This window comes from Tachyglossus aculeatus, chromosome 18, assembly GCF_015852505.1.
Source record: "Tachyglossus aculeatus isolate mTacAcu1 chromosome 18, mTacAcu1.pri, whole genome shotgun sequence".
Lineage (NCBI taxonomy): Eukaryota > Metazoa > Chordata > Mammalia > Monotremata > Tachyglossidae > Tachyglossus > Tachyglossus aculeatus.
In genome coordinates this window covers 19,461,043-19,486,938 of record NC_052083.1, presented here as the reverse complement: position 1 = coordinate 19,486,938, position 25,896 = coordinate 19,461,043, and the positions used below count along the sequence as shown (strand labels likewise).

Here is a 25,896-nt window from a genome sequence, read left to right as displayed (position 1 = left end):
CTAACCATTTTTTTTTTCCTCACAAGGACTAGCTAGAATCACTGGAAATGTTTTGCTTTTAAAATTCAACCAAATTGGAGTTACCCATGTGTGAAAGAATTTTTAAATGGTATAGTGGGTAGAGTGTTTTTTCTCTTCCAAAGATGACTGGCTAGATTTTAATCCTTTTCTTTTCCGAAAATGAAGCATCCGGCAATGCTTCCACGAAAAAACCCTTTATCCAGAAGAAATAAGCCACAGTTTGAAACATTTTCCCCTTACAAAGTCTTAAACAATTGAAAACAAGGAATAGGAAAAAAAGTAATCTTCAGGAGGGTTTCTCAATTTTTGTCTTTGTTACCTCCTTATAATCCACATTTTCCAAATAAATGTGCCAACTATTTCTCATTTGTATAATAAAACCATCTTGACTCTTCAAGGATAATTGCTACCTCTCTATAATTGATCTAGACTTTCCAAATAAATGCTTCAACTATTCCCCATTTGCAAAATAAAACAAATCTTTACTCTTCAGGGATACTATATTAAAACCTTTCTGATTTGAATTGAAGGCAAGAAGGAGCCTCTCTGAACTAGTCTGAATTTAGGAATATTTTCAGGATGCGAAATGATAAAATTTCACTTTTAAAATCATTTCTAAAATTCAGATTTCACTCAGACTAGTTTTCTTTCTCCTGCTGATGATGAGATGAGAAGCAGCGTAGCTCGGTGGGAAGAGCCCGGGCTTTGGAGTCAGAGGTCATGAGTTCTAATCCCGACCCTGCCATTTGTCAGCTGGGTGACTTTGGGCAAGTCACTTTGATTTTCTGCGCCTCAGTTCCCTCATCTGTAAAATGAGGATGAAAACCGGGAGCCCCGCGTGGAACAGCCTGATTACCTTGTATCTTCTCTAGCGCTTAGAATAGTACTTGGCACGTATTAAGCGCCTAACAAATACCATCATTATCATCACATGAGAAGCAGCATGGCTCAGTGGAAAGAGCCCGGGCTCGGGAGTCAGAGGTCACGGGTTCTAATCCCGGCTCCGCCACTTATCGGCTCTGTGACTTTGGGCAAGTCGTTTGACTTCTCTGTACTCTGTTACTTCATCTGTAAAATGGGGATTAAGATTGTGAGCCCCACGTGGGGCAACCTGATCACCCTGTATCCCTCCAGCGCTTAGAGCAGTGGTTTGCACATAACAAATACGGTTATTATCATTATCATTATTATCATTATTATTATTATTATTATGTCACTGTTATTATTATTATGTAGTAGACTGTGAGCCTGCTGTTGGGTAGGGACCATCTCTATATGTTGCAAACTTGTACTTCCCAAGCGCTTAGTACAGTGCTCTGCACACAGTAAACGCTCAATAAATAGGACTGAATGAACGAATGAATGTACAAAGCAGCATTTCCATAGTCAATGTATTTGAGATTCACCTTCAGATGTTCTGGAGAAGTGTATTGCAGAGGGAGACTGGATGAGGGACAACAGCTGAAAGGCTTTTTTTCCTTGTCTAATCTAAGTGCTAAGCGTAGCTCAGCTAGACTACTGAAGCAGCGTGGCTTGGTGAGAAGCAGCGTGGCTCAGTGGAAAGAGCCCGGGCTTTGGAATCAGAGGTCATGGGTTCGAATCCCGGCTCCGCCACATGTCTGCTGTGTGACCTTGGGCGAGTCACTTCACTTCTCGGAGCCTCGGTTACCTCATCTGTAAAATGGGGATGATGGCTGTGAGCCCCAGGCGGGACAACCTGATCACCTTGTATCCCCAGCGCTTAGAACAGTGCTTTGCACATAGTAAGCGCTTAACAAATGCCATTATTATTATTATTACTGTTATACTCACCTCCTCACTGTGCTCACTGCTTCGAGGCTCTCTGTTCTCCAGGCCAAACTTCACTCAGCTACCTGGATTTTTTTTCTGAAATACTGTTCTGCTCACATTCATTCATTCATTCAATCATATTTATTGAGCACTTACTGTGTGCGGAGCACTGTACTAAGCACTTGGAAAGTACAAGTCTTTCCACTTTTTCAAATAAATGGATAATTTCCAAGGTTTATCCATTTCTCTTCGCATCAAGGAAACACTCCTATTACCTTAATAAAACACTCCATCAACTTTCTCCCTCTCAGTACAGTGCCTGCACACTGTAAGTGCTCAATAAATATTGCTGGATTGCTCTTGTCGTGGGGCTCGGAGAGGAAAATGAGAAGTGGCTGAACCCATAAGAAAGGGGGACAGGGATTCTGACCTTGTTTATAGGGGTAATAGGAGTTGGAGTAGCATTTATTTGGCACCTACTATATGCAGACCATTATACTCTGTGCTGGGAATGTCTCTGGCCTTCAAGGGGCTTCCAATCTACATGTTACTTGATTCCATAGTTCACGCTCCTGCCCGCATCATTTTTCTACAAATCCGTTCTGTCCAGATTTTCCCCACTAATTCAGAATGTCCAATGGCTGCCCGATAGTCACCACATCAAACAGAAACTCTTTACCATCGGCTTTAAAGCACTCAATCACCTTGCCCGCTCCTACCTTACTTCCCTGATTTCATTCTAATAATAATAATAATAATAATGGTGTTTGTTAAGCACTTACTATGTGTGAAGCGCTGTTCTAAGCGCTGGGGAGGATACAAGGTGATCACATTGCCCCACGTGGGGCTCACAGTCTTAATCCTCATTTTACAGACGAGGTAACTGAGGCTCAGAGAAGTGAAGTGACTTGCCCAAGGTCACACAGCAGACATGTGGGGGTGCCGGAATTCGAACCCATGACCTCTGACTCACAAGCCCGGGCTCTTTCCACTGAGCCACGCTGCTTCTCTATAACCCAGCCTATGCACTTAACTCCTCTAATGCCAACCTACTGAATAGTCGTCGATTTTATCCATCCTGTGGCCGGCCATTCACCGAAGCAGCGTGGCTCAGTGGAAAGAGCACGGACTCTGGAGTCAGAGGTCATGGATTCAAATCCCAGCTCCGCCACTTGTCAGCTGTGTGACTTTGGGCAAGTCACTCAACTTCTCTGTGCCTCAGTTACCTCATATGTAAAATGGAGATTAAAACTGTGAGCCCCCCATGGGATGACCTGATCACCTTGTAACCTCCCCAACGCTTAGAACAGTGCTTTGCACATAGTAAGCGCTTAATAAATGCCATTATTATTTTATTATTATTATTACCTCTGGCCCGGAACACCCTCCCTCTTCATATGCTGCCAACTTGTACTTCCCAAGTGCTTAATACAGTGCTCTGCACACAATAAGCGCTCAGTAAATATGATTGAAAGAATGAATGAATGAATATCTGGCAAACAATCACTCTCGGCACCTTCAGAGCTTTATTGAAATCACATCTCCTCTATTACCTTCTAAATCACCCTTGCACTTGGGTTTGCATCCTTTCTTCACCCCTCCCTCAGCCCTACAGCTCTTATGTACATGTCTGTAATTTATTTATTTATGGCTCGAGTCTGTCCTCTATACTCTATAAGCTCACTGTAGAAGGTACTGTCCCAAGCCCTTAGTGCAGTGCTCTGTACACCATAAACGTTCATTAAATACATCTCTTTGATTGATTGAGGCGGGGAGGGGGCCGGAGTCATTTCGAAGGCAGGCCAACAGAATTTGAGGCTGAGTTAATATGGGGATTGAAGAGATTCGTGGATCCTTCCAAGGTGTTGGGCGGGAGCCGTGGGAGGAAAGTGGTTTCGTCGGCAGCGATGAGAAAAGGTTAAATAGATGAGAATATTTTAAAAGGAAGGAGCCAGTTTGGTTATACGTCGAGTTTGAGGTGCCGGCAGGACATCCACGTAAAATTTCCTGGAGGCAGGAGATGTGCGACTTCAGAGGAGGAAAGAACTTGCAGCTAGCAAGGTGTATTTAGGAGTCTTACGTGAAGAGACGGTAATTGAATCCATGAGAGTGAGCCGGCTCCCAAAGGAAGTGAGGTTAGAGTGGTAATAGGAGGGAACTGAGACTGAGCTCTGAAGGAAAAGCATAGTTATCGATTGGGAGAGAGAAGAAGGGTTGGCAAAGGAGATTGAGAAGGTGCAGTGAGAGAGGAAGGAGAAAGCCCGGAGAGAACTGTCAGGAAACCCAAGGTTTGATAGTGTTTCCAAGAGAAGAGGGTGGTTATCAGGGTTAGAGGCCACAGAGTCGACCGTAAGAATTGGGATGGAGTAGAGTCCATTAGGTTTGGCGGGAAAGTGGTCATTGCTGACCTTGGAGAAAGCAGCTTTAGTGAGTGAAGGGAAAAGAACCCTGAATATAGAGGGCCTTGAAGGGAGTTAGAGAAGAGGAAGTGGGTGTCTACCATCCATTCGGGTTATTTGTGCAGGAATGGGAAGATTGATTGATTGATTGAAAGAGATGACAAATCCAAACCACTAATGTATTTTACTCTTTTAATGGGAAGATTTGATTGATTGATTGATTGGAAGAGATGACAAAACTAAGCCACTGATGTATTTTACTCTTTTGTAGGAGCGCCTACTGATGAGTCTGCTGCCGAGGAATGTTGCCATGGAAATGAAGGAAGATTTCCTGAAGCCACCCGAGAGGATATTCCACAAGATTTATATTCAGAGGCATGACAATGTTAGGTAAGATTGATACTGGGTCATGAAGTAAAGGGAAGGCCCGACCCTGTAAGATATTTGTAATTAATTCATTAGAGTAGGGACATGAAAGCCAAGAGAAATTAGTGAGCCAAGTGACTAAATCCCATCATCTCCCCTTCTCCCGTGCCGGCCTCCATCAGTTCACTCCCATCCAACCCTGCCCCATTCCTTGCACTATACTTACCGAACACACGATCACCACAGCTTTAGACAAGTGGGTTCTGTGGAGGCCCGGTTCCAATACGGGAAAGCTTCCCTTCATCATTGACCTGTTCCTGCTCCTCACCATAGCCTGCCCCAGATGACAATTTCTCCTCTGCTTTTCTCTAAAGGGGCCTCATCTCTCACTCCCCAGACTCTCTGGAAAAGGGGGAGGAGTCCTTCTCGCTCCCCAGTGACATTCTGCACACCATTCCACCTCCCCCGTCCCTCTCTTCCTCTTCTTCTGAAGCTATCATCCACCTCTAGCAGCTACTCCAGATACTAGTCACAATCACCCTCTGCTCCCCATGTCCCAAAGCCAACTTTTCGAATGATTTTGATCACTTTCTCACATTCTGTCTCACTTTTTCCATCCCTACGTTGATGCTCGGGGACTTCAATAGCCACGTGGACGTTCCCAAGGACCCTTCCGCTGCCCGCTTCCTATCACTCCAAAACTCCATTGACCTTCTCCTCCACCCCATCTCACCCACTCAGCGACTACCACTAATCTCCTCACTGTACCTCGCTCTCGCCTGTCCCGCCATCGACCCCCGGCCCATGTCATCCCCCTGGCCTGGAATGCCCTCCCTCTGCCCATCCGCCAAGCTAGCTCTCTTCCTCCCTTCAAGGCCCTGCTGAGAGCTCACCTCCTCCAGGAGGCCTTCCCAGACTGAGCCCCTTCTTTCCTCTCCCCCTCGTCCCCCTCTCCATCCCCCCGTCTTACCTCCTTCCCTTCCCCACAGCACCTGTATATATGTATATATGGTTGTACATATTTATTACTCTATTTATTTATTTATTTATTTTACTTGTACATTTCTATCCTACTTATTTTATTTTGTTGGTATGTTTGGTTCTGTTCTCTGTCTCCCCCTTTTAGACTGTGAGCCCACTGTTGGGTAGGGACTGTCTCTATGTGATGCCAATTTGTACTTCCCAAGCGCTTAGTACAGTGCTCTGCACATAGTAAGCGCTCAATAAATACGATTGATTGATTGATTGATTGACTTGGACACACACTTGATCGCAACATCTCTGGTCACAGTACAATCTCTACCCTTACCGACTCCAAAATCCCTCTATCTGATAATAACCTCTTCACCTGCCTTCTGTCCCATACACCCCCTCCCGATAAATCGGCCCTGTTCCCCAATAGATTGCTCCAATTCATTGACCAACTCCAATTTTCTAAAGTCATCATGCCACATTTCATCTCCGCCCCACAACTAAATTGACACCCTCACACCATCCTTTCTACTGAACTTTCTCCCATATTTCTTTGCCTGTCTCTTGCCACTGGCTCTCATCCCTGGATCGCTTCCACAGTTCACTTCCTTCACTCCTGCGCACAAGCCGCAGGATGTCGCTGGCAGAAGTCCAGATATCAGGCCGATTTTGTCCACTTAAATTTCCTCCTTGCTTGCTTTAGCTCTACCCTCTCCTCTGCCCAGCAACATTATTTCTCCATCCTAATTTGCTCCCATGTCTATTGCCCTCATCGGTGGTTCCAGACATTTAACTCCATCCTCAAACCTCCTATCATTCACTCAATTGTATTTATTGAGCACTTACCGTGTGCAGAGCACTGTACTAAGCTCTTGGGAGAGAATAATATAACAATGAACAGACATATCCCCAAACCTCATTGAGCTTACGGTCCAGAGTGGGAGACTGACATTAACATAAATGTATAAATTACAGATATGTTCCCCACTTCCCCTGCTTCTTTTTTTTTGATGGCATTTATTAAGCACTTACTATATGCAAAGCACTGTTCTAAGCGCTGGGGAGGTTACAAGGTGATCAGGTTGTCCCATGGGGGGGCTCACAGTCTTAATTAATCCCCATTTTACAGATGAGGTAACTGAGGCCCAGGGAAGTTAAGTGACTTGCCCAAAGTCACACAGCTGACAAGTGGCGGAGCAGCTGACGAGTGGCCTTTCTTGCCTTTAATGACCTGGCCACGTATTTTATGGAGAAAATTGAAACCAACAGGATGATCTCCCTAAAATACCCATGGCTCCTCTCCAGTTCCTCCCGCCTTCTACCCCTTCTTCAACTCTCCCATCTGTCCCAAGAGTATCTCAAGAGAGGATCTCCTGTCTTCTTTCAAAATCCACCCACTCCACCTGTGTCTCTGACCCCATCCAATAGCACCTTATAAAAGCGCTTACCCCATCCCTTCTCCCCTCCCTGACCGCCATCTTCAACCGTTCACTCTCCAATGGCTTCATCCCTCCTGCTTTCAAACATGCACATGTCTCCCCAGTCCTAAAAAAGACAGCCTCCCTTGACCCCCATTACCACCCCATCTCCCTCCTACCACTCCTGTCTGAACTCCATGAGGGAGTTGTCCACACCCGCTGTCTCTACTGACTTTCTTGACTCCCTCCAAACTGGCTTCCATCCCTTCACTCCCCAGAAACCGCTCTCTCAAAAGTCACCAATAACCTTCTTGCCACATCCAACAGCCTCTACTCCATCCTAACCCTCCTCAAACTCTCAGCTGCCTTGACTCCATCTTTCATCCCCTTCCCCTGAAAACATTATCCAATCTTGGCTTCACTGACACTGTCCTCTGCTGGTTCTCCGAAATCTCTGGCCACTCTATGGGGAAGCAGCATGGCTCGGTGGAAAAGAGCCCGGGCTTTGGAGTCAGAGGGCAGGGGTTCAAATCCCGGCTCCGCCAATTGCCAGCTGTGTGATTTTGGGCAAGCCACTTAACTTCTCTGTGCCTCAGTTACCTCATCTGTAAAATGGGGATGAAGACTGTGAGCCCCCCGTGGAACAACCTGATCACGTTGTAACCTCCCCAGAGCTTAGAACAATGCTTTGCACACAGTAAGCACTTAATAAATGCCATTATTATTATTATTATTATTATTATTACCACTCAATCCAGTTACTAATCACAGTCATCTAGACCCCGACTCTTACTTTTTGAACCATTTTGATACCATTCTCACATGCCTTCTCTCTTTCTCCATCCCTTCATTAATCTTTGGGGACTTCAATGCACATAGATGTTTCTGATGACCCTTCTGCTCCCCACTTGCTATCACTCCTCAAATCCACTGACTTTCTGCTCCGTCCCAACTCACCTGCACACCAAAATGGACACACACTTGATCTCATTATCTCTAGCCACTAACCAATCTCTATCCTCACCAACTTTGTCATCCCTGTGTCTCATCACAGCCTCTTCGCCTGCCTTCTCTTCCATCTACCCCCATCTCTGAAAACATCTCCTGTTCCCCCACAGAGACCTCTGATCATTCCAACACATCAGATTTTCTCAAGTCACCCGATTTAGTCTCCCTACCCCAACTATCCTCCCTTGACGAGCAAATTGACAACCGTCAACACCACCCTCTCTACTGAACTCAACTCATTCAGTCCCTCCATCGATCTTATTCCACTAACCAACAGCCCTGGATAACCCCCAGAGCCCGCTTCCTTTGCTCCTCTGCACGAGCAGAATGCTCCCGGAGGAAATCCAGATATCAAACCGACCTCGTCCAAGCTCATCCCTGTTTTCCCCTCTCCTCTTCCTGCAACATTATTTCTCCATCCTTATTGCCACTCATGCCCGTTGCCCTTTCCAGCTGTTCCAGATGTTTGACTTCCTCCTCATCCCCCCACTCCTCCCTCATTTCTTGCCCCTACTGAACTGGCCATTTATTGAGATAATTTAAGCCGTCGGTCATGATCTCCCTAAAATCTCCCCTGCTTCTCTCCTGTCCCTTCCTTCCTCCTGCCCTTTCTTCAACTTTCCCATCTTTCCCAGCAGAATCTCAAGAGGAGATCTCCCACCCTCTCTCCCAATCCACCCCCTCCACCTGTGCCTCTGACCTCATCCCTTCGCTCCTTATCAAAGTGCATGCCCCATCCCTTCTTAGCTCCCTGACGACCATCTTCAACCATTCACTCTCCAGTGGCTTTTCACCCTCACGACCCCACAGCTCCCTCCAGTTATTGCCCCATCTCCCTCCTACCATTGCAGTCCAAACTCCTTGAGGGAGTCATCCCCACCCGGTGCCTCCACTTCTCCTCCTCCAGTTCTCTCCTCGACCCCCTCCAATCTGGCTTCCGTCCCCTTCACTCCACAGGAACTGCTCTCTCGGAAGTCACCAGTGATCTCCTTCTTGCCAAATCCAACAGCCTCTACTCCATCCTAACTCCAGTCAAAGTCTTAGCTGTCTTGACACCAATGACCAGCCCTTTTCCCTGGGAACATTATCTAACCTTGGCTTTACTGACATTGTCCTCTCCTGGTTCTCCTCTTATCCCTATGGCTGCTCAGTGTCCGTCTCTTCTGTGGGCTCCTATTCTGCATCCCGCCCGCTTCCTGTGGGAGTCCCTCAAGGTTCAGTTCTGGGTCCCCTTCTGTGTTCCATCTACACCCACTCCCTTGGAGAATTATTTTTTTTATGGTATTTGTTAGGCACTTACTCTACGTCAGACACCGTACTAGCCACCCGGGGAGATACAAGCTGATCACTTTGGATAAAGTCAATCTTCCACAGGAGGCTCACAGTCTTAATTACCATTTTACAGTTGAGATAACTGAGGCACAGAGAAGCAAAGTGATTTTCCCAAGGTCACGCAGCAGACAAGTAGCAGAGCCAGGATTAGAACCCAGGTCCTTCTGATTCCCAAGCCTCTACTCTATTTACTAAGCTATACTGTTTCTCATTTGCTCCCATGGCTTTACCTACCATCTATAGAGAAGGAGAGTGGCTCAGTGGAAAGAGCATGAGCTTTGGAGTCTGAGGTCATGGGTTCAAATCCCAGCTCTGCCAATTGTCAGCTGTGTGACTTTGGGCAAGTCACGTAACTTCTTTGTGCCTCAGTTAACTCATCTGTAAAATGGGGATTAAGACTGAGCCCCCTTTTCCTCTCCTCCTCCCCATCCCCCCCGCCCTCCCTCCTTCCTCTCCCCACGGCACCTGTATTTATGTTTGTACAGATTTATTTCTCTATTTATTTTACTTGTACATATTTACTATTCTATTTCTTTTGTTAATGGTGTGCATCTAGTTTTATTTCTATTTATTCTGATGACTTGACACCTATCTACATGTTTTGTTTTGTTTTCTGTCTCCCCCTTCTAGACTGTGAGCCCATTGTTGGGTAGGGACCGTCTCTATATGTTGCTAACTTGTACTTCCCAAGTGCTTACTACAGTGCTCTGCACACAGTAAGCGCTCAAGAAATACATTTGAATATATGAATGAATGACCGTGAGCTCCCCGTGGGACAACCTGATCACCTTGTAACCTCCCCAGCATTTAGAACAGTGCTTTGCACATAGTAAGCGCTTAATAAATGCTATGAAAAAGATCTATAAGTGGGTGATTCACAAATGTACCTCTCCAGTCCTGATCTCTCTTCTCTGCAGTCTCGCATTTCCTCCTGCCTTCAGTACATCTCCGGTTCGATGTCACGCCAATGCCTCAAATGAAATATTTTCAAAACCGAACTATTTTCCCACCCAAATCCTACTCCCCCCATAACTTTCCCATTACTACAGACCGCACAGCCTGCTTCCCTGTCTCACAAACCTGTAACCTTGGCATTATCCTCGCCTCATCTCTCTCATTCAATGTACATAATAGTAATAATAATGGCATTCATTAAGTGCTTACTATGTGCAAAGCATTGTTCTAAGCGCTGGGGGGATACAAGGTGCTCAGTTTGTCCCACGGGGGCCTCACAGTCTTCATCCCCATTTTCCAGATGAGGGAACTGAGGCACAGAGACGTTAAGTGACTTGCCAAAAGTCACACAGCTGACAAGTGGCAGAGCTGGGATTTGAACCCATGACCTCTGACTCCAAAGTGTGGGCTCTTTTCCATCAAGCCATGCTGCTTCTATTCAATTGGTCAACAGATCCTGTCAATTCAGCCATAACCACATTGATAAAATCCACCCTTTCCTCTCCATCCAAACTGCTACCATGTTAATCCAAGCAGTTCATTCATTCATTCATTCAATCATATTTATTGAGCGCTAATTATATGCAGAGCACTGTACTAAGCCCCTGGGAGGTACAAGTCAGCAACATATAGAGATGGTCCCTACCCAACTACAGGCTCACAGTATACATCATTACGTCATGTGGTAATTAATTAATTAATTAATTCATTCATTCAATCGTATTTATTGAGCGCTTACTGTGTGCAGAGCATTGTACTAAGTGCTTGGGAAGTACAAGTTGGCAACAGATAGAGACAATTCCTACCCAACAGTGGGCTCACAGTCTAGATGGGGGAGACAGACAACAAAGCAAAACATGTGGACAGGTGTCAAGTCGTCAGAACAAATAAAATTAAAGCTAGATGCACATCATTAACACAATAAATAGAATAGTAAACCTGTACAAGTAAAATAAATAGACTTATAAATCTGTACAAACATATATACGGGTGCCGTGGGGAGGGGAAGGAGGGAGGGCTGGGGGGGATGGGGAGTAGGAGAGGGAAAAGGGGGCTCAATCTGGGAAGGCCTCTTGGAGGAGGTGAGCTCTCAGGAGGACTTTGAAGGGAGGAAGAGAGCTAGCTTGGCGGATGTGCGGAGGGAGGGCATTCCAGGACAGGGGGAGGACGGTGGGCCGGGGGTCGACGGCGGGATGGGCGAGAACGAGGCCCAGGGAGTAGGTTAGAGGCAGAGGAGCGGAGGGTGTGGGCTGGGCTGAAGAAGGAGAGAAGGGAGGTGAGGTAGGAGGGGGCGAGGTGATGGACAGCCTTGAAGCCAATGCACATTGGTCAACAGATCCTGTCAGTTCAGCCGTACCCATATTGATAAAATCCACCCTTTCCTCTCCATCGAAACTGCGACCATGTTAATCCAACACTGACCTTCCTTCCTTCGGCTCTCCCCATTTCAGTCCATCCTACACTCTTCCACCCAGATCGTTTTTCTACAAAACCATTCCGTCCATACCCCTCCACTCCTCGCGAACCTCCAGCGGTTGTCCGTCCACCTCGGCATCGAACAAAAAAATCTTACCATCTGCTTTAAAGCATTCAATCACTTTACCTCCTCTTATCTTACCTCCTTGACTTCTTATTACAACCCTCCCTATGCACTACACTTCTCCAATACCAACCTACTCATTGTACCTCAATCTCATCGATCTCACTGCTTAAATCTCGTCCATCGAACACTCACCCTCGTCCTGCCTCTGGCTTGGGACACCCTCCCTCGTAGCCAACAGATAATCACCCTCCCCACCTTCGAAGCCTTATCGAAAGCACATCGTCTCCAAGACGCTTCGCTGATGAAGCCTTCCGACGAAGCCCTCATTTCTTCTTCTCTCACTCCATTCTGTGTTGCCCTTGCGCTTACTGACTTGTTCCTCCCAAGCACTCAGTACAGTGCTCTGCACACAGTAAGTGCTCAATAAATACAATTGAATGAATGAACAGATTGCCTCCTTTAGTCACCACCTGCTCAGCCCCACAGCCCGTATGTACATATCCATAAATTATTTATTTTTAGTAATGCTTTCATCGGCTTCTAGACTGTGAGCCCACCTTCTAGACTGTGAGCCCACTGTTGGGTAGGGACCGTCTCTATATGTTGCCAACTTGCACTTCCCAAGTGCTTAGTACAGTGCTCTGCACACAGTAAGCGCTCAATAAATATGATTGATTGATTGATCCCCCTGTATTCATTCATTCATTCATTCAATCGTATTTATTGAGCACTTACTGTGTGCAGAGCACTGTACTAAGTGCTTGGGAAGTACAAGTTGGCAACATATAGAGACAGTCCCTACCCAACAGTGCACTCACAGTCTAGAGGGGGGAGACAGAGAACAAAACAAAACATATTAACAAAATAAAATAAATAGAATAAATATGCACAAATAAAATAGAGTAATAAATTCATACAAACATATACGTATATACAGGTATATATTTTGCCCTGTAGACTGCAAGCTCACTGCGGGCAGGGAATGTGTCCACCAACTCTGTTGCATTGTACTCTCCCAAGCTCTTTGTCCTACATAGAGTGCTCACTAAATATGATCAATTATTTGATGGCACAAAATTTGTGCAGAAGAAGAGATAGAAGGGTTTGTGTCAGGCTTGTCCACCTATGGACCATGAGCCACGTGGGCCTTTCTTGGCCCTTCTTGAAAATGGGGAGTTGCAACTGATGGGTCAGTGCGGCTCTTTGTCTTAGGCCGAAGATGCGACTCCTACCATTGTTGCCGGAGACTGTTGTAGGCTTTAGTTGTGACTTTCACGCGATTCCCCACCACTGTAGTCCCGTGGACTGGACCAGGGCGGCTGCAGCAATGGTGGGACCTCCAACTCAAAAAAGGAGTCGGAGTTGTGGAGAGTGGAGGGTCATCAGTGGATCTGAATGGATCTGAGACCTACTGGTGTCTTGCTATCCCCAGCCGGGAAAATCATACCGGTCGGGTGTGCGTGTCTGTGTGCATATCCTCAGTAAGATGGAGCTATCAGCAATTACCCTGGATTCTGTACTCTGCAGGCCTTATCCTCCCAGTGATCTTCATAAAGTTGCTCTTGTACAGAGCAGTGGGTGGAGGTGAGAGAGGTTTCACGATGGAGCTGCCCTTCCTATTCCTCTGTCGGTGAAGGAGAGTGGATTTGGAGCATGCAAGAGCAGGAGCGTGTCTTTGACGCCGGCCCAGGTCTGCTCCCACCCTCTCTTGGTTGCCCTGTGGGGTGACCGACTTGGAAATCTCGCTCGCCAGCGGGGACGGAACGACATCAGTATCATAGCGGAGGATGTCCGAGTCTGGATGGTTGTTCTCCCGAGCATCCTTTGACGCAGTCCCTCTCACACCTTGCGGTCTCGCACTCCTCTAGGGCGGGCCAAGCGTTTGTGGAGAACAAAAGTTTGTGGAGAGCTTGCGTCTGTCTCTGTCTCTCTGCTTCTCTAATGGTTTCTCTTTCCATCTCTGTCTGTCTCCTCCTTATCTACCTTAGCTCCATCTGTTATCTGTTCGACTGTCCATCCATTCAAGTATCCGTCTCCTCCTTATCTACCTTTGCTCCATCTGTTGTCTGTTTGACTGTCTGTCCATCCAAGTGTCTGTCTCCTCCTTATCTACCTTTGCTCCATATGCTGTCTATTTGACTGTCTGTCCATCCAAGTGTCCGTCTCTTCCTTATCTACCTTTTCTCTGTCTGTTGTCTGTCTTCCCTCCCAAACCTTGTCCTCTCCCTGACTTTCCCATCTCTGTTGATGGCACTACCATCCTTCCCGTCTCACAAGCCCGCAACCTTGGTGTCATCCTCGACTCCGCTCTCTCATTCACCCCTCACATCCAAGCCGTCACCAAAACCTGCCGGTCTCAGCTCCGCAACATTGCCAAGATCCGCCCTTTCCTCTCCATCCAAACCGCTACCCTGCTAATTCAAGCTCTCATCCTATCCCGTCTGGACTACTGCATCAGCCTTCTCTCTGATCTCCCATCCTCGTGTCTCTCTCCACTTCAATCCATACTTCATGCTGCTGCCCGGATTATCTTTGTCCAGAAACGCTCTGGACATATTACTCCCCTCCTCAAAAACCTCCAATGGCTACCGATCAATCTGCGCATCAAGCAGAAACTCCTCACCCTGGGCTTCAAGGCTCTCCATCACCTCGCCCCCTCCTACCTCACCTCCCTTCTCTCCTTCTACTGCCCAGCCCGCACGCTCCGCTCCTCCACCACTAATCTCCTCACTGTACCTCGCTCTCGCCTGTCCCGCCATCGACCCCCGGCCCACGTCATCCCCCGGGCCTGGAATGCCCTCCCTCTGCCCATCCGCCAAGCTAGCTCTCTTCCTCCCTTCAAGGCCCTGCTGAGAGCTCACCTCCTCCAGGAGGCCTTCCCAGACTGAGCCCCTTCTTTCCTCTCCCCCTCATCCCCCTCTCCATCCCCCCGTCTTACCTCCTTCCCTTCCCCACAGCACCTGTATATATGTATATATGGTTGTACATATTTATTACTCTATTTATTTATTTATTTATTTATTTTACTTGTACATTTCTATCCTACTTATTTTATTTTGTTGGTATGTTTGGTTCAGTTCTCTGTCTCCCCCTTTTAGACTGTGAGCCCACTGTTGGGTAGGGACTGTCTCTATGTGATGCCAATTTGTACTTCCCAAGCGCTTAGTACAGTGCTCGGCACATAGTAAGCGCTCAATAAATACGATTGATTGATTGATTGATTGATTGTTGGACTGTCCGTCCATCCAAGTGTCTGTCTCCTCCTTATCTACCTTTGCTCCATCTGTTGTCTGTTTGATTGTCCATCCATCCAAGTGTCCGTCTCCTCCTAATCTACCTTTGCTCCATCTGTTGTCTGTTCGACTGTCCGTCCATCCACGTGTCCGTCTCCTCCTTATCAACCTTTGCTCCGTTATCTGTTCGACTGTCCATCCATCCAAGTGTCTGTCTCCTCCTTATCTACCTTTGCTCCATCTGTTGTCTGTTCAATTCTGTCCATCCAAGTGTCCGTCTCCTTATCTACCTTTGCTCCATCTGTTGTCTGTTCAATTGTCCATCCATTCAAGTGTCCGTCTCCTCCTTATCTACCTTTGCTCCATATGCTGTCTGTTTGACTGTCCGTCCATCCAAGTGTCCGTCTCCTCCTTATCTACCTTTGCTCCGTCTGTTGTCTGTTGGACTGTCTGTCCATCCAAGCGTCCGTCTTCTCCTTATCTACCTTTGCTCCGTCTGTTGTCTGTTGGACTGTCCGTCCATCCAAGTGTCTGTCTCTCTGTCTCCTTCTGCCCTCCTCTTTCCCTAATCATGAACCACTCTCCCAATTCACCCGGAATCCCTGCCCACCAATACTATATCTACAAGAAACTGGTGAATAGAATTCTCTGCATTTCATTTCCTTTTTTTCTAGTCAATAACAATCTAATTATTTGATAATCATTGCAGGAGTTGGGATAGAAGTATTTATTCACTTCATTTCCTTTTTTTCTAGTCAATAACAATCGAGTTATTTGATAATCATTGCAGGAGTTGGGATAGAAATATTTATTCACTTCATTTCCTTTTTTTCTAGTCAATAACAATCTAATGATTTGATAATCATTGCAGGATTTGGGATAGAAGTATTTATTCACTTCATTTCCTTTTTTTTCTAGTCAATAACAATCTAGTTGATAATAATCGCAGGAGTAATTTATTGGGAATTTGCATCTTTCGATAATTATGACGCGTGATCGAATAGCTATATAAATGGCTTCTGGGAATGAGTTTAACACACAAGAAGAAGCATGGTGTAGTGGGAAGAGCAGAGAGCACACACCTCGGAATCAGCGGGACCTGGATTCTAATCCCAGATCTGCCCCTTGCCTGCTGTGGGACTTTAGGAAAGTCACTTAATTTCTCTGTGCCTCAGTTGCCTCACCTGCAAAATGGGGATTAAGACTGTGAGCCTCACCGTGGGACACGGACTCTGTCCAACGTCGTTAGCTTGTATCTACCCTAGAGCTTAGTACTATGCCTGTCACATAGTGCTTAACAAATACCATAAAAACAAATAAACAAAGAAAGAAAAAACCAACACACCAGTAGCTGACATAAGGTGGAAAAAGAAAAGCATGTGAGATTAGGAGCCCGTTATCCGGTAGGGACCGTCTCTATGTGTTAATAATAATAATAATAATAATAATAATAATAATAATAATAATGGCATTTATTAAGCACTTATTATGTGCAAAGTACTGTTCTAAGCGCTGGGGAGGTTACAAGGTGATGAGGTTGTCCCACGGGAGGCTCACAGTCTTAATCCCCATTTTACAGATGAGGTAACTGAGGCACAGAGGAGTTAAGTGACTTGTCCAAAATCACACAGCTGACAATTGGCAGAGCAGGGATTTGAACCCATGACTTCTGACTCCAAATCCCGGGCTCTTTCCACTGTCAGACCTCTGCTCTCCATACGGTGGAAAAAGCATTGCCCTGGAAATATGGAAATCTGGGTTCTACTCTATTTTCTACCAGGTAGGGCTATGCCATCACTGGTGAATATTTCTTTCATTCATTCATTCATGCAGTCGAATTTATTGAGCACTTACTGCGTGCAGAGCACTGTACTAAGCGCTTGGGAAGTACAAGTCAGCAACATATACAGATGGTCCCTACCCAGCAACGGGCTCACAGTCTAGAAGGAGACAGACAACAAAACAAAACATGGGGACAGGTGTCAAAATTGTCAGAACAAACAGAACTATAGCTATATGCACATCATTAACAAAATAAATAGAATAGTAAATAGGTACAAGTAAAATACATGGAGTAATAAATCTGTGCAAGTGGGGAGGGGAAGGAGGTAGGGCGGAGGGGGCGATGGGGATGAGGAGAGGAAAAAGGGGGCTCAGTGTGGGAAGGCCTCCTGGAGGAGGTGAGCTCTTAGTAGGGCTTTGAAGGGAGGAAGAGAGCTAGATTGGCGGATGGGCGGAGGGAGGACATTTTAGGCCAGGGGGAGGACGTGGGCCGGGGGTCGACGGCGGGACAGGCGAGAACAAGGCACGGTGAGGAGGTTAGCGGCAGAGGAGCGGAGGGTGCGGGCTGGGCCGGAGAAGGAGAGAAGGGAGGTGAGGTAGGCGGGGACGAAGTGATGGACAGCCTTGAAGCCGAGAGAGAGGAGTTTTTGCTTGATTTGTAGGTCGGAAGGCAGCCACTGGAGATTTTTGAGGAGGGGAGTAACATGCCAAGTGCGTTTCTGTAGAAAGATAATCCGGGAAGCAGCGTGAAGTATAGCCTGAAGTAGGGAGAGACGAGAGGGGAGGCTGATCCTGGAGGTGGACAAGCCCAGCAGGAATTCTGAGAACTAGCCGGTTAACGTGGCAGCCAAAATCACAGTGGCTACCTGTTGGGAAGCCACGTCGGCATCATAAACCAAACCAAACATAAACCAACATATGCTTGGTTACTTTGTAAATGGGTCTTGCTTATTAAAAATTTTAAAACCCTCTCTGTGCACTTTGAAGGGAGCCGCCACCCAGACTGTCTACCCGCTCGTGGCTTTCTGGGCCCTACCAGGAATATGATTAGCAGGGAAAAGAGAATTGAGTTACGCTGTACGTGACATTAACACTTTGGTCTATGCACAGCTCTCAGGACTGAGGTTCACCCGCCATTAGCAAAGGAAGAGTCCATCATCATTGTTTTGGTGTCCAGTTAAATCTTTAAATGTTTACATAGAAAATAGTTGACTTTTATTTGTATTTGTCCTCTCCTTTGTATCGTATCTGGATGTCTTATTCACGTCTATGTGACTTCCCGTATTCTTAAATCTGTGATCTTTAAAAAGGTGGGAACTTGGTAGATAAGGACTGAGTTGACCGGCTCACCTCTTAACCAGGACCCCAGTTCAACTAGTGACTGAATCTTGAATATTTCCCATAAAACTGTAAAAACCGTCACCACGAGAAGTTTTCCCCAGTGGAGTCTAGGACTGAAAAATCAACACTGTGTCTGATGTAGGTGTCTGAAGAACCAAAGATTGCTTCTGACAAGAAGAATTGGGACTGAAGCCTGGTTGGGATATTCAGGGGGAAGTGAGGGGTCAAAATAAGGGATCAGAAGCTATATGAGGAGTTTAGGGCAAAGACAGAAGAACCTAGGGATATAAGGAGAACATCGAAACACTTGGGTTATTGGTTGCCAAAGGATTCTTGATTGTAACTACCGAAGGTTGTTATATCTGGCAAATTCGGGGTCATGCAAACTCTGAGAGAGATGTATGCACCTGAGAGTTAAATCACTTCAATTCAGTTTCAAAACATAATTAGCTGGTTTTGCATACTTTGCATTTATTCCTCTGAAGATACCACAACTGCTCATCCATTTATTTATTTATTTATTTATTTATTTATTTATTTATTTATTTATTTATTTTACTTGTACATATCTATTCTATTTATTTTATTTTGTTAGTATGTTTGGTTTTGTTCTCTGTCTCCCCCTCTTAGACTGTGAGCCCACTGTTGGGTAGGGACTGTCTCTATATGTTGCCAATTTGTACTTCCCAATCACTTAGTACAGTGCTCTGCACATAGTAAGCGCTCAATAAATACGATTGATGATGATGATGATCCAAGGAGAGAAACTAAGTCTTAGTGGATAAGGAGTTGTTCATCTGACGTTCTGAGGTTACTGCCTCCTGTTTTAGCATTTGGCTGATCTCTACTTGTATAATAATAATAATGATGGCATTTATTAAGCGCTTACTATGTTCAAAGCACTGTTCTGAGCGCTGGAATTCACTGCAAGAGATACGAGATAGGGAAGCAGCATGACATCGTGGATTCAGCAGAGACCGCAGAATCAGAAGGATAGTACGAGTGTGAAATACAGACTTCACGTATTATTCAGCAATCTTCTAGCAGTTCATTCCTACCTCTTTCTCCCACTTTTTGGTTGTGAAATTAAACTTAAAATCAAGTAGTAATAGTACTTACTCTGCAGAACACTGTATTCACTAAGCGCTGACAAAAAAATGTACAGGTGGGAATTAGGCTCAGTCCCTGTTTCTGGGGGGCTCACAGTCTAAAAATATAAGTGGGGAGAAGGGACCGGGTACAAACACATCAGGAGTGATTAAACAATAAAATACTAAAACGTCCGGACAAATACACAAGATAAAAACAAAATTAGTAGGGCGCTGGCTAGAGGAGAAGAATTTCAGGCTCCTCCTGACTCAGAGTCCAGGGAGCACCCACAGTCTCAGCAAGGACTACCATGGCCACCTGTCTTCCCGAGTTTTTGTGGCGGCCTCACGCCACGGATGCCGATTTCTTTCCCTCCAGGAATGGGATGGAGTCATCCTGATGGCACGGAAGTGAATCGGTGCTTTCTGGTGAGGGAGACACTGAGAGCAGGGGACGGATTTAGTTCCCGGTGTACACAGAGCATGTCAGTAGCAGGGGTCCTCCATGGCAGAACGGGAGGTGGAGATTACAGGTGCATTTTATCACGTTTAAAAAGTTTCATTTTCTTTTCAGCTAATGTTTTCAGTTTCCCTTAAAGGTAGGCAATTGGAGACGCCTTTGGAAGAAAATCCTGTGTGTGTCCCAGCAGTACAGTTTATAACATAGTATGTGGTTTCCGAGATTTTGAACGGTCTTCGTTTGAAAGAACAGTGCACTAAAATCAGGCTGCTTTGCTTGGGCTAGCCTAGGTATTCATTCATTCATTCATTCATTCATTCATTCAATCGTATTTATTGAGCGCTTACTGTGTGCAGAGCACTGTACTAAGCGCTTGGGAAGTACAAGTTGGCAACATAGAGAGACGGTCCCTACCCAACAGTGGGCTCACAGTCTAGAAGGGGGAGACAGACAACAAAACAAAGCATATTAACAAAATAAAATAAATAGAATAAACATGTACAAATAAAGTAAATAAATAAATAGAGTAATAAATATGTGCAAACATATATACATATATGCAGGTGCTGTGGGTTGGGGAAGGAGGTAAGGCGGGGAGAATGGGGAGGGGGAGAAGGGGGAGAGGAAGGAGGGGGCTCAGTCTGGGAAGGTAGAAGAGAAGATGCCAGGAATTTCAAAAAATCAGGATTCCTGTGTGTTTCAGATCGTGAAGTTTGAATATGTGTAATGATGGGCCCCATTGCATGTAGTGGGGGATCAGATTAGGTCAGCCTTCAGTCAAGAGGGGAAAATGATCTCTTAATTTCCTTTCATGGCTGTAGCATTTCATGGAGTTTTGCTCCTAGGAATCTCAAGCATAATGTACTTGGCTCTTTTCTTGTAAAGCTACAAATAAAATTAGCCTTCCCCAATCCTCTATTTTACTCACCCTTCTTCTCCCCTCCCTCCCCTTCCATTTCCTTTCCCTTCTCCCCTGGGATGGATGAGAATAATAATAATAATAATAATAATAATGTTGGTGTTTGTTAAGCGCTTACTACGTGCCAAGCACTGGGGAGGTTACAAGGTGATCAGGTTGTCCCATGGGGGGCTCACAGTCTTAATCCCCATTTTACAGAGGAGGGAACTGAGGCACAGAGAAGTAAAGTGACTTGCCCAGAGTCACCCAGCTGACAAGTGGCGGAGCTGGGATTTGAACCCATGACCTCTGAGTCCAAAGCCCGGGCTCTTTCCGCTGAACCACAGAAGCAGTGTGGCTTAGTGGAAAGAGCATGGGCTTGAGAGTCATAGGATGTGGGTTCTAATCCCGTCTCTGCCTCTTGTCTGCTGTGTGACATTGGTTAAGCCACTTAACTTCTCTGTGCCTCAGTTACCTCACCCCCCCTTTTTCCTCTCCTCCTCCTCATCGCTCCCCCTCCCTTCCTCTGCCCTCCCCTCTTCCCCTCCCCACAGCACTTGTGTATATTTGTACATATTTAATACTGTATTTATTTTATTAATGATGTGTAAATAGCTATAATTCTATTTATTCTGTTGGTATTGACACCTGTCTGCTTGCTTTGTTTTTTTTTTTGTCTGTCTCCCACTTCTAGACTGTGAGCCTGTTGTTGGGTAGTGACCGTCTCTATATGTTGCCAATATGTACTTTCCAAGCGCTTAGTACAGTGCTCTGCACACAGTAAGCACTCCATAAATATGATTGACTGAATGAAAGTAAAATGGGGATTAAGACTGTGAGCCCCACATGGGACAACCTGATTACCTTGTATCTACCCCAGTGCTTAGAACAGTGCTTATTCAATGGTATTTATTCAATTGTATTTATTGAGTGCTTACTGTGTGCAGAGCACTGTTCTAAGCGCTTGGGAAGTACAAGTCGGAAACATATAGAGACGGTCCCTACCCAACAACGGGCTGAATGCTTAGCACATAATAAGTAATAATAATAATAATGGCATTTATTAAGTGCTTACTATGTGCAAAGCACTGTTCTAAGCACTGGGGGGATGACAATCAATCAATCAATCATATTTATTGAGCGCTTACTGTGTGCAGAGCACTGTTCTAAGCGCTTGGGAAGTACAAGTTGGAAACATATAGAGATGGTCCCTACCCAACAACGGGCTGAATGCTTAGCACATAATAAGTAATAATAATAATAACAATGGCATTTATTAAGTGCTTACTATGTGCAAAGGACTGTTCTAAACACTGGGGAGATTACAAGGTGATCAGGTTGTCCCACGGGGGGGCTCACAGTCTTAATCCCCATTTTCCAGATGAGGTAACTGAGGCCCAGAGAAGTCAAGTGACTTGCCCAAAGACACACAGCCGACAATTGGCAGAGGCAGGATTTGAACCCATGACCTCTGACTCCAAAGCCCGGGCTCTTTCCCACTGAGCCACGCTGCTTCTAAGTACTTAACAAATACCATTATAATTATTATTAGGGACCGTCTCTATATGTTGCCAACTTGTACTTCCCAAGCGCTTTGTACAGTGCTCTGCAGACAGTAAGCACTCAATAAATATGATTGAATGAATGAATGAATTATTATCATTATTATCATTGTTATTATCATTGTCTTTATGATGATGATGATGATTATTATTATTATTATTATATAGAGGAAACTCTTTGTCCCTTCCTCCCCTTCTACTCTCCAGCCTCAGTCCCTTTCATCCTCTGGCTCCTCTCTAGCCCTGCCAACCAAGATGTGGACATTTCCATCAGTGAAACATTGAGAAGGAATTTCGACCCCACTCTCCTCTCCTCCTGCAGCCCGCTGCTCTTCCCCTGCCCCTAGATTTAGAAAATAAGAGGGGCATGGAAAGATGGGAAGGGTGAGCCTGGACCGCGGGAGAAGAGTTAGGAAACCTGCAGGCCGAGGGAGGGCTGGGTGAGGATTGATGGGGTGAAGCTAGATCTCTGATGAAGCATTAAAGCAAAGCTCTGAACTTAAGTCACTTTAAAAAGTGATTTTCTCTAGTGGAACCCTGCAATCAGTTGCCGTGAGCAGGAGGAATATCTTTTGTTTAATGGTATTTGTTCAAGTGCTTCCTATGTGCCAGACACTGTACTAAACGCTGGGGTAGGCACAAGCTAATCAGGTTGGACACAATTTATGTCATTCATTCATTCATTCAATCATATTTATTGAGCACTTACCGTGTGCGGAGCACTGTTCTAAGCGCTTGGGAAGTACAAGTTGGCAACATATAGAGACGGTCCCTACCCAACATTCATTCATTCATTCAGTCGTATTTATTGAGCGCTCACTGTGTGCAGAGCACTGTACTAAGCGCTTGGGAAGTACAAGTTAACAGTGGGCAATGTCCCACTTGGGGCTCACAGTCTTAATCCCCATTTTACAGAGGAGGTAACTGAGGCCCAGAGTAGTTAAGTGACTGGCCTAAGGTCACAAGGCAGACAAGTGTTGCCAACTTGTACTTCCCAAGCGCTCAATAAATGCAACTGAATGAATGAAGTGGCAGAGGCAGGATTAGAACCCACGTTCTCCGACTCGCAGGCCAAACTGCTTATCAGTTTGCTAGTCTGCCCATGGCCTAAAGATGCTGAATTTATGTCTTTTTTCAAGCGGGATAGTGAATTCTGAAATTGTCAGGAGATCTGGCTTTCGGGAACCAGAGTAGCCCACATCTGCGGATTATGTTGCTCGTCGAAAGGCTGTGAGAAAGACATCCATGTCTCGACATACCTGTGTCATGGCTTGTCATGCTGTCTAGTCGTCTCCGACCCATCTCCGTGCACCCGTCTCTCCCGGAACGCCCCGCCTCCATCTGCAATCTTTCGGGTAGTGGATCCATAGACTGTTCTTGGTAAAAATATGGAAATGGTTACCATGGCCTTCTTCCACGCAGTAAAATTTAGTCTCTACTTTCAACTCTCCCATGCTGCCGCTGCCCAGCACAGGTGAATTTTGACCCGTGGCGGATGGCCTTCCACGCTCTAATCAGACGCCCAAGCGAGGAATGGAAGGGGTAGACCTCCGCTTGACTCACCCTCCCGTAGCCGCGACCGCTAGAGTACCGGAAATCCTTCAGGCGCGTTCCCGCGAGGGGAAGAACGTCCTATGAAGTCCTAATATTTCCTTCATTCTCTTTCCAGCATTTTGTTTGCAGACATTGTGGGCTTCACTAGCTTGGCGTCCCAGTGCACTGCTCAAGAGCTGGTGAAGCTTCTGAATGAACTCTTTGGGAAGTTTGATGAACTAGCCACAGTAAGCATGATACCCTTATTATTATTTTTTAATCGAATTGGTTTTTGAATAATAATATGCCAGTAATTCATATGTGATTGCAGCGTGAAGAAGACAAATAGTTTAGTACTGTTGGACGTAGAAGGTTCAAAATCGTGGCTGTTCAAATTTTATAAAGTACTCTGATACTCTATCGTGCTAATCCAACCACTGAGTAAAGTGCTCTTTGTACACGGTAAGTGCTCAATAAATACCACCGATGATTGATTGATTCTGATTTGTTTCCTTGAGATCACCGGATTCGTTAGGCTTCTCTTTGTCTCTCTTTATCTTTTACCCTTAATACACAACACATTCACACACACAGACACACATCCCTATAATAGAGTTTACTGTAGTAGGAAAAGGGAAAGCCACAGTCCTGTTTTGTTTTGAACTTTGTGTAGAGGCTAAGTAGGGCCAAATACTGACAATATGAAGGTTAGCACTCTTTGTTTTCCACTTTTTCACGTTCTCGAGCAACTAGGGACTTTTACAGTTGGCCAGTCAATAACCGAAGAATGTTTTCTCAGGTTGAGTTCAGCAGCATAGTGCTTCAGATAGGAACCTCTGACCATCAGATATCCTCCTCAGATATTTCCTCCCTCTTCACCTGCTACATCCCATCTCACACTCGTCATTCCTCTCAGCTCCTGATTAGAAACTCTCTCCTTCTTTCAGTCCTCCAAACCACTCCCTCGTGTCTTCACAAGTCCTCTGAAAATCCCTCACTTCCAGGAGGCAGCCCCTGATTTCTTTTTCTAATGGAATGGCTTGCCTCAGGCCACACAGCAGCCAAAGGGAGAGCTGGATTAGAACCCAGGTCCTCTGAAGTACAGGCCTGTTCTCTTTCCACTAAGCCACCTTTATCTATTTATCCTTCTGTATTCCAGCTAAGCAGTTGAACCGTAACCTTGACTCCAACTCCATGAAAGTATCTTGTGTTTGACAAGCTCCCAAATTAAACCATTATTATTATTATTATTATTATTATTATTATTATTATTATTATTATTAAGCACTTATTAAATGCTAAAGCACTTATAAAGTGCTAGGGAAGATATACCATTATTAAATTGGTCACGATCCCTCATAGAACCTGTAAACTAAAAAATAGAATATAGGTATTATATCCCCATTTTATAGATGAAGAAATTGAGGCAGGGTTGCCCACAGCCACACAACAAGCCAGTGATAAAGCTGCGAATAAAACTTGGGTCTCTCGGTTTTTGATTTAATGTTCTTTTTTCTAGGTCATTGCTACTTTCCTCATTAGATTGCAATCTCCTTAAGCACACAGACCTCGTCTCTTTTCCTGTCAAACACTTTATGTCTGGATTTTATTGCATGGTTTAAATGGAATTAAGGAATATTCTCTCACTGTTCATTGGCCTCATTTCAGCACGATTTGGTGTCCGAAGAAATAATTTTTGCTCGTGTATGCAGTGTTAGTCAATGCCTGAGTGCTACAGTGTGAGTTTGGCATAATCCAAGGATCTAGGAACCCAACCCTCGCTTTACAGAATAACTTCCCATAAATTGAATTTGTGGAGAGAAATATATTGTTCTGAAAAGCATTCACATTCCAGACCATTTTAATAATACCGTAGTTTCTAAAACTGAAAGCAATTCCTTTCCTAAAGGGCCACCTTAGGGAGTTCTCTTGCGTAACGATGATGATGGCGTCTCCTCCCGAGAGAGATTGAGAAGCCTCGGTTTTGACATTACAGGACTCAGAAGTTGCGTGAATGAATCGACCACAGTGCAAGTGGTTTGTGCAGTGCTACTTGTACTCTTTATTTGTGCCAGGCATGGTTGAAGTACACTGTGATGGGATGCGAAGAATTTTTGGGGTGCGAGTCCCAGTTCCGGGCTTAAATATCCACAGCGTCTTTTTTATTTGTGTAATAGCATCATGACCCAGACTAC

General features: G+C 45.4%; 1 protein-coding gene across 1 annotated transcript in view; it reads left to right on the top strand.

The window, feature by feature from the left end:
* ADCY1 (adenylate cyclase 1) overlaps nt 1-25,896 on the top strand; it is a 424,494-nt gene that overhangs the window by 198,928 nt on the left and 199,670 nt on the right. The window contains exons 3-4 of the mRNA XM_038760089.1: nt 4,483-4,601; nt 23,838-23,949. Coding sequence (XP_038616017.1) covers nt 4,483-4,601; nt 23,838-23,949 — 231 coding nt within the window. The remainder of the gene's footprint in view (nt 1-4,482; nt 4,602-23,837; nt 23,950-25,896) is intronic.